The sequence below is a fragment of the Mangifera indica genome, chromosome 1, assembly GCF_011075055.1.
Source record: "Mangifera indica cultivar Alphonso chromosome 1, CATAS_Mindica_2.1, whole genome shotgun sequence".
Classification (NCBI taxonomy): Eukaryota; Viridiplantae; Streptophyta; class Magnoliopsida; order Sapindales; family Anacardiaceae; genus Mangifera; species Mangifera indica.
Window position 1 is genome coordinate 17,716,030 of NC_058137.1, and position 10,069 is coordinate 17,726,098.

The 10,069-nt window shown below is 35.1% G+C and overlaps 1 protein-coding gene across 1 annotated transcript; it reads left to right on the top strand.

Annotated features, from left to right (window-relative positions):
• The first annotated feature begins 8,210 nt into the window (after positions 1 to 8,210).
• Positions 8,211 to 9,567, top strand: LOC123212606 (E3 ubiquitin-protein ligase ATL6-like). Its single transcript, XM_044631789.1, has one exon. It carries the CDS (start codon positions 8,391 to 8,393, stop codon positions 9,498 to 9,500), a length of 1,110 nt encoding a protein of 369 aa, XP_044487724.1. The 5' UTR covers positions 8,211 to 8,390; the 3' UTR covers positions 9,501 to 9,567.
• Positions 9,568 to 10,069: the final 502 nt, after the last annotated feature.

The window sequence follows — 10,069 nt, forward strand, 5'->3', positions numbered from 1 at the left end:
AAAGATAGTGCAAAATATTCAACATGGTGAAGCTGTGGGACCTTAGAATTATAAGGAAGGTGTGATCTTTTTCAAGAATAGAATTTTCTTATTAAAAGACTCTCCTTTGATCCCTACTATTCTGGAAGAGTTTCACTCCAGCACACATGAAGACTATCATAAAACTCTTCATCGAATCAAGTCAGTTTTTTATTGGAGCAAAATGAGTGCAGATGTTAAGGCACAAATTCATCAATGTGAGACTTGTCAACGACAAAAATGGGAGAACACTTTGCCATCAGGACTGTTGTAACCACTTCCAATTCCATCTCAAACTTGGATGGATATCTCAATGGACTTCATTGATGGATTGCCTAACTCTAAAGGTAAGACTGTAATTTTTGTGGTGGTGGATCGTTTATCTAAATTTGCCCATTTCATTCCTATCTCACATCCATATACGACAACCTCGGTGGCACAAATATTCTTTGATAATATATTCAAATTATATGGAATGCCTAAATCCATTGTTTGTGATCGAGATCCAGTTTTTACTAGTTCTTTTTGGAAAGAATTATTTCATCTACAAGGAGCCAAATTCAATTTCTCATCTACTTATCACCCCCAAACGGATGGGCAATCAGAGGTGGTGAACCAAACTATCGAAATGTATCTTCATTGTTTCACCAGTGACAAGCCAAAGGAGTGGGCTCGTTGGATTTCCTGGGCAACCTACTGTTATAATACTAGTGTTCATAGTGCCATTAAATTGTCGTCGTTCGAAGCTGTCTATGGTCATGCTCTACCAACTCTCTTATCATATGTGCCAGGAATTGCCCAAGTTGAATCTGTAGAGCAAGAATTGAAAAGTCAGGATCACATTTTGAAGAAATTAACCGAACATTTGCAAGCTGCCCAAGTAAGGATGAAAAAAATACCATGATGCCCATCGAACTGAAAGAATTTTTGAGGTGGGAGATTATGTTTATGTACGTCTCCAGCTATATCAACAAATTTCAGTATCATTTCGAATAAATCTCAAGTTAGCTCCACGATTTTACGATCCATTCAAAATAGTGCAAAGGATTGGTAATGTGGCTTACAAGCTTAAACTTCCCACGAAATCGAGAATTCATCCTGTTTTTCATGTGTCGTGCCTTAAGAAAATGGTAAGAAAGAAGGTTGATGTTCAGGACATACTACCAGTAATTTTAGAAGAAGAGGATGTGCTCGCATCAATACCACAAGCAGTGCTCGATCACCGACTGAGACGATAAAGAAAAGAGGTTCTGGTGCACTGGAAGGGATTATCTCCAGCTGATGCCACATGGGAAGACTTAGAGGATCTTAAAAGTCGATACCCAACAGTCACCCTTGAGGACAAGGGTGAAATTTAGGGGGAAGGAATGATATGTATTTATCATTTTCTTTATTATTTCCTTAGTTATTAAACCATTTCATTTATCTGTTGTAACCCACGTGCATGGAGATGAAGTCATGATAACAGATTGTGCTTAGAAGTAGGAGTTAGTTGGACAGGTTATGCTTAGCAGGAGTTAGTGGGAGTTCAATAATAAAAACGTGTGGAGAATCTTAAGGGAATTAGTTAACTAGTAGGTTATTTATTTGTATTGTGTCAATGTAATTGGGATATGAAATTTATGAAATTAAGCTTTGGCTTTGGGAGGTTTGTTTACCCTCGAAGTAAACATTTGTCTATTTATTCTCTTTTCATCTATTGTCAAGATAGGTAGAAGAGGTAAAATTAAGGGAAGCAAAGAATTAAGAGCTTTGTGTGAGCAGAATATTCTGAACCTAGGCTCTTTAATACTTGTTATGCGTTCCGCCCAGCAAAAACATAACAAATTTCCTTAGAAGAAGACTTACATCTTCCTCATATATTGAAGAATCATCACCATTTTTTTCTACTTTCAAGGCAATATTCTTCTTAGGCTTAGTCTTTTCTTTCTTAGGCTTTCTTTTCATCTCGAATGATAATAGATTTCTAATAAGCTCTTCCATGCCTATTTTGCTTAGATTTTTTGATTCTTTGATGGCGGTCACTTTTGTGCTTCATGATTTTGGCAACAATCGAAATATCTTCTTTATAAACTTAATGGTCTCAAACTTCTTAGATGGTAAATGGGCAACCATTCTTTATCCAAAGATGGATGCGTAAATTGGTGATGAATACTGAAAATAACAAGGCGTTGTGGTTTGGGTAAAGATATTCAACATTCCCCTTGAATTGTGGAATGATAAAGGTCTTAGCCATCTTGTAAGTAACCTTGGAAAGCCCCTTTACTTGGATTTAGTCTTGGAAGATGGTCTACATCTAGATTATGCAAGAGTTTGCATTGAAATAAAGGTGGATGAGAACTTTCCTAAATTCATTGATGTTGAATTGTTGAATAGTGAATGCATAAAGCTGAGGGTTGAGTATAGTTGGAGACCTCTCAAGTATATTTCTTATAATAAGTTCAGACATACTAAGGAAGAATGCAAAAACAACATAAACAAGGCTAACAACCTTAAAGGGCCTAATTCTAAATGGATGTTGAGTAAAGGTTGGACGAAGAAGAACAAGGGAGGAAGAATAGTGGAATTACCAAGAAAGAATGGGGGAAAAAAAAGGCAGCAGGCCATGTCAATTGAGTGTGGAGAAATTAATGGCGAAGGGCCAAAACATCTTTATAACAAATTTGCACATTTGGAAAAAAGGTTAGGTTTGATGGAAAATAGGGCAAAGTTATGGTAGTTAAGGAATTAAAAGATGATGAAACTAATTCTAAGGGTAAAAAAGGCATAGACTATGACTTAAAGAAAACTAAAAAGAAGAAAGAAAATGAAGAAAAAGTTCTATATAGAAAGCAAAATAGAGGAAAAAGAAGATATTATCATCAAGGAAGGAAATGATGAAGACCACCAAAAGAAATATGGTGAAGTAAGCCAATGACATGGTAGCAAAAGTGGGCATAGTCAAGAAGAGTCCTCAAATGAGGAAACTTTTAACTCTGCACAAATCATTCCTTTTGGTAAAATCTTTAAAGTTGATGAGAAAGAACATAAAGGTGTTTCTAGTAGTAAGATGAGTAAGCTTCAAAGGAAGAAAATGGCAAAGAAAATAAATGAGGGCTAGTTCTTAATAGATGCTAATGATTAATCTTGGAGCTTGAAACACAAATGGGCTCAATTCTACCTTAAAAAAAAAATGAAGCTTTTAATAACTAAAAATAAGCTTGAGATGATTGCGGTTTTAGAGACTAAAGTTAGAAATGAGAATTATAAAAATGTAAGGAAGAATTCTTTTGGTGATTAAGACTTTACTAACAATAATGAGATGCATCAGGGAGGCTGTATTTGGGTTGCTTGGAACCAAAAGAGACTTTTTGTTAAGGAGGTGAGTAGATTGGTATAAGAACTTTATTTTGAGGTAAAATCTATATCTAATAATGATGTCTTCTTGATTACATTTGTCTAAGGCTTAAATGACTATATGAAGAGAAGAAAATCATAGGATGAGATTATGACTATGGTGAGGGCTGTTCATAATCAATCTTAGGCTATTATAGGAGATTTTAATGCTATAAGGGGAAGTAATGAGAAAGGGGGCCGACTAGATGGGATTTTCACAATGATAATTTGAACCGTTGTTCATGCATGCTAATTTGGAGGACCTTAGATACATGGGATCCTTTTTCACTTGGAATAATAAAAGTGATGGAGATAGAATGATTACTTACAAGTTGGATGGAATCCTTGTGAATGAGTTTTGGCTTGATAATGACCTAAACTCAACAGGAATTTTTAAATCCAACTTTTTATTAGATCATTGTCCTAACATCCCTATTGGTGGTGATTAAAGAAAGAGAAGAAAATCTCCTTTTAAATTCTTCAATTATTAGGCCAATTATTAGAATTTTCTTCCCTTAGTTAAGAGTGCTTGGAAAGAAAAAGTGAGAGGAACCCTAATGTATCAACTTTGCACTAAATTAAAAAGAGTTAAAATGAAACTTTGAGAGCTCAGAAGGGAGTTTTAATGCATTTTGGAAAAAGTTGAAGTGGCTATGGAAGCTTTTGAAATCATCCAAGGTTGCCTTGCAAAAGACCTTTTGAAGAATGGCTTAATTGAAGAGGAAAGAAGGAAAGTTGAAGAATATAGAAAGATAGTTGGATGGAAGAGACTTTTATGAAGTAAAAATATCGAGTGCATTGGTTGAAAGAGGAAGACCAAAACACTAGATACTTCTTCAATTATATCAAGGGAAGGAGAAATAAAATACCATTAATAGTATATATTGTGAGGATAGGAATATCATGACTAAAGAAAAAGAGATTATTGATGAGTTTGTTGGCTTCTTCCGTGACCTATTTGAAGGGCAAAGTCACTCCATTGATAAAGAAAAGTTAAAAACGCTATCAAGTCCAAAATTCTTGAAAGCCAAACACTTGAGATGATAAAAGAATTTACTAATTTTGAGGTAAGAAATGCCTTATTTGCTATGGATAACAATAAAGCCCCTAATCTGGATGGTTTTGGAGCTCTTTTTCTTCAAGAAGGCTTAGATCATTGTTGGTGAGGGTGTTACTAAAGCTATTAAGGACTTTTTTGCTTTGGGTCGAATGCTTCAAGAATTAAATTTCACTATCTTAGCCCTTGTTCCAAAGTGTGCCAATCCATCCTTTTGTAAGGATTATTGACCTAGTGCGTACGGTAATACAATTTTGCAAGTGTATTACCAAGATCTTGGTTAACATGATTAAGAGGTTTCTTCTTAATTTCATAAACAAAACTCAAATAGCTTTTGTGGAGGGTAGGAAAATTGGGGATAACATCTTCCTTTGTTAAGAATTAATGCATAATGGAATAGGAATATGCAACCACAAAGGAATAGGAAATCATAAGAGTTATGCTTTAAAGGTTGATCTTCTTAAAACCTCTAATATGGTTAATTGTGATTTCATCATGGTCGTCTTGAAAGTGATTGGCTGTCATAGCTACATAATTATGTGGATCAAGGAATGTGCAACCACCCATTCATTCTCAATTAATATCTCTAGGGGCTTGAGGCAAGGTGATCTTATCTCCTTTTATCTATTGGTGATTGTTATAAAGGCGTTTTCTTGTATTATGAGAAATGTAACAAAAGAGGAAAGCTTCAAATACCAATGGAGATGTTGAAAGGTGAAAATAACCCACCTTTGTTTTACGAATAATTTATTGATATTTTGCACGACCCAACAGGAAACAATTACCATCATAAAAAAAAAAAAAAAAAAGGATTATCATCTTTTAAGAATGGTCTGGATTGAAGGCTAATGAAAGAAAAAGTTGTGTTTTTTTTTTTGGGAGTTCTTCAAGTTAAGAAAGAAGCCATCATTGATTGCATGCAATTCAAAAAAGGTACCTTTCCTTTTAATTATCTTGGTATGCTTATGATTTCATTTAAGCTTTCTTGAAGGGATTGTAAACCATTGATCAAGAAGGACCTAGTGAGAATCAATTCTTGGAAGAGTAAATACCTTTCCTAGTTGCTTAATGCTTATCAAATCCATTCATTTTAGTATCCAAATCTATTAGGCTTCAACTCCTCCCTTCCAAAGTTATAAAGGAAATTGATGCCAAGTTGAGAGCTTTCTTTTAGGTAGGAACGAGTCTAAATAGTAGAAAAGCTAGAATGGGTTAAGAGGATGTTTGTATTCCTAAAAAAAAATGAGGTCTTGACTTAATTTGTAGTAATGAATGGAATAAAACTACCATGTCTAAACACATTTGGAACTTATGCAAAAAAGATAGCTCTTCTTTTTGGGTTGATTGGATCCATACCATTAGACTAAAGAATAAGAGCTTGTGGGAAATTAAAGCCATCGGGAATAGCTCCTAGAGTTGGAAGAAAATCCTCAAGATAAAGGACTTTATGAAGAGTAGGATAAAGGTTGAGATTGGTAATGGTGAAAAAACTCTCCTTTGGAAAAAGAATTGGCATCCCATGGGTCATTTGGTTGAGAAATATGGTGTCTATATTGTCTATGATGTTGGTCTTAGTATAAACACCAAAGTCAAGAGCGTAATTAACAATGGTGAGTAGGGATGGCTTTTGGTAAACATCGATCTTTGACAAACCTTATGGGGATGAAAAATTTGATTAACTTTTGGCCAAATAGTGGTGAAGACAATAGTGTTTGGCTTTCTAGAGAAAAGGAGTTTTCTCCATAAACTCAGCTTAGCATAAGCTAAAGAGGAAAGACCCCGAAGTTAAATGACACAATCTTGTTGGGCATAGGATTACATTCCTCAGTACTCTCTTATTCTTTGGATGGCAATCAAAAGGAGACTTCTTATGAGGGACAAACTTTTCAAGCATGATATTACCTAATCAGCCACTTGTGTACTTTGCAATAACTCAAATGAATCTTTTGATAATTTACTCTTCCAATATGATTTTGGGAAATTTATTTGGAAATGTGCTTTAAATCTTTACAGTAGAAGTTACAATGCTCTCTCATGGAATGATTATATTGATAAGGTGGTGGCTAATTAAAAGGGTTTTAGCATTAAGAATCAATAGAGTAAGTTGGCTCTTGATGCTTCCATTTATGTAATATAGAGAGAAAGAAATAATAGATGTTTCTTGGGTCAATCCTTTCCTAAAGAGGTTGTCTTCACAAAAGTATATTGTACGTGCTTTTTCTCGAATAAGAATCAAACAAAAGAGAGTGAGAAGATTGTTAAAGCTTGAGGTTTACCTTATTTTATATTTAAAGCCAAGAAGCAATGATGTCAATTGTGTAGAGCTGGATGGTGTGAAGGTGTTTTCTTAACTAGGTTTTCTTTTTTGCATGTGGTTGGATGCTTCTCCCTTTTTGCGTTGACTTTGTTTTAATGACAAATGTTACAAAGCTCTGGTGGGATAGTATCCATTATTTTGGTGTTCTTAGTATTTGTGGATTAATCTTAACCTTGTTGCTGCTTATTTGGACACACCTTTGTTGAATCCTACTAAAGATGATTGTTTATTGTATGTGCTCTACAATCATGATGGTAGCCGAAATCATCTTAACATTAAAGTAGACTCTTGAAGTTCCTTCTTTTTTGTCCCCCTCCTATGAAAGTAAAGAAATAATGGATCTGTCTTGTCCAAACTAGTTTTCTCCTAGAAAATGTCTTAACTTTACTGTTTTTTGGTTGTTGTGATCATCATCTCGCTAGGATTGTTTTCTTCTTCATATTAGTCGATGCCTTGATGACCCTTAAAAGCATCACTAGGTTCATATGATTGCCAAGGAAATATTGTTGATGGTCTTGTTTTTGTATGGTGTTAATATTTTCATGTGTATAACAAGTGTGTAGTTAATAGTAACACTTGTATGTTTGCGCTTATCTTAGTTCTTACTCTTATCATCTATCTTGATTGTGCTTGATAGATGCAAAAAGAGGATTACTTTGGTTTGGTTGGTTGTTTTCTTGTGTTTTGACCTTGTTTTAGTTGGCTTGGCTTGTAGTCTCTTGTGATCATTAAGCTTAGGGTATTTCTTCCCTCCAGGGCCTTTCACTACTATACACATACTTATTCAAAAAAAAAAAAATACTACTCTTATCAAATTTCCTATAAGCCTTACAGTATAAAATATCGTATAACTCTTTAGAATACAAAATAACCTATTAACCTTTAATACGTCAAATTATTGACCAATTCCTATTTCCTATAACAGCATGACAAATTACACTTAATTATACTAGGTGTAAATATCTATATTGGATCATTCTTTATATTATGAATAAGTCTCTCTTAAAAACAGGATTGATAATAAAAAATAATAAATAAACAAAAACTACATCTATACTATATTCTTACGAGATTTTATGATTTTCAGTGAAATTTTGATGATAAAGTAGTTGGAGTGAGAGTAAGCCGATGAAGAGGCCAGGATTCATGTAAGGCTTGGAATGAAGGTTGGATTGTTGAATTACAATGGTATAATTTGTAGGGTGTGAATTCAAATCGGATATATGCGGTATTACCCATAAAGTGGTTGGCATTAATTGTTAATTTAGTTAATATTGACAAGTGAATTGAATCAGTGTTATGAAATAGAAAGATAACGCAAGAGAGAGTTCTGGCAAATCCTGTATCCTCTAGATTCCGTGAATTTAGATAAGATCAATCAAACTAGTAGCTGTCACTCTATATTACAATAAATTACTCTGGGCCTACTTCTGTCCGCCGATACAACTTGATTACGCCAGTAAATTGCTATAATCACATTCCAGTGACACACCCCCATTCCAAATTATGATGTTAGCACTTGCGCTTCTCTTTTTTGTTCTCAACCACGACACCTCGTTTATATTCTCTGCCGCATCACTCCCTTCTCTGACAACCTACGCACTCACAATCAATTAATTTCTCATGAAAGAAACTGGACTCAGTCTCAACCGTCTGCCACTAGCATGGATTCTCCTTTCCCTGGCGTCATGGCGTTTCACCGCTGCTCAGTCGGTCATGCCGCCACCGCCGCCGTCTAACTCCAGCCTCGGACCCTACTCAACCTTTGATCCGTCTGTGTCTATTATAATTCTGGTACTCGTATCTGGTTTTGTGTTCATTACGTTGTTCTCCATCTATGTCCATCACTGCTCAGACACCATGATTACAGTACCTACACCTGCCCGTGGCCACTCCGTGAAGCATGGCCTTGATCCCGCCGTCATCAGGACTTTTCCGACGTTCATCTACTCTGCTGTTAAAGATCTCAAATTAGGTAAAGGTTCTCTTGAATGTGCGGTGTGTTTGAGCGAGTTTGAAGACGACGAAACGTTGCGTTTAATTCCAAAATGCGATCACGTCTTCCATCCTGATTGCATCGACTTATGGTTGGCTTCTCACGCCACGTGTCCGGTTTGTCGAGCAAACCTTACAGCCGAACACAAAGAACAGGCTAGATCATCAAACTCAAACAACGAGTTGAACAGTAACCAGAATCAAAATGAGAACCAGAACTCGAACTCGAACATTTCAGTTTCTGAAATTGTTATTGATGTGAACGACGGGCTAAGAAGAAGCAATCAAATGCAATTAGGCGAAATTGGTCGAAGAAACGACGTCGTGTCTCTGAGATTTCCACGGTCTCACTCGACGGGACATTCGCTTGTCCAAGCAGGAGTGAACGTTGAGAGATACACATTGAGATTGCCTGACGAGATTAGAAAGCAAATAATAATAAGTAACGGTTTGGGAAGGGAAGGGAGCTCCGGAAAGGGAAGTTGTAGGAGTGGAGGAGATGGAAGTAGTAGAGGAAAACGTTATGCGGACCGCCTGGGTGGTTGGTCAGACCGGTGGATATTCTCGAGGTCTCCGCCGTTTGTTTCGATGACGGGGTCTGTCAATTATCTGAAGTTTGAGAGAGAAGGGTCGTCCAACTCGACTGGTAAGAATTTGTTACCACCGTTAAATTGTTTGAACGTGAAGGTTGACCCAGGAGAAGAATCATCGTCTACTCCGTCTAAGCGTCGGGTTTAAACGATAATAACACTTGGAAAATAATGTACATATTAATGAATTAAAAGACAGGATAAATTTTCACGATTTTCTTAATTGTTTACAGCAGGATTTGATACCTTTTAATTTTGTAATCGAGATTTTTTTTGTATTTGCCGAATAACTATTTCTCACTCAAACTTTAATTAAATAATTCTTTAAAATTTTAAAAGTTGTCATTTTCAGATTCACAAGCTTCCTCTTGACGCTTACTTGCTAGACTTGTTTATTTCAATTGGAACCTTCTTATTTATTATAGCTTTCCCTTATCATTTCTCATCCAACCCTCCACCATTGCAAATGACTGAGATTATGGACAAATTAGTTATTTTGTCTTAGTCAATTTTTAGTTTTTATAATTAATAACAAGTGGTATATAAAAATTTTATAAATTTTTTGGGCAAACAGTATTTAACTTTAGCATATACCGATAATATTTTGTATTTTTATTAACTTTATAAAAATAAATTAATAGATTTTATTAATAAAATTAACAAATATGTGAACAAATAAAATTTTCACTTAAAAGTAAAAAAATAATGTTTTATTAA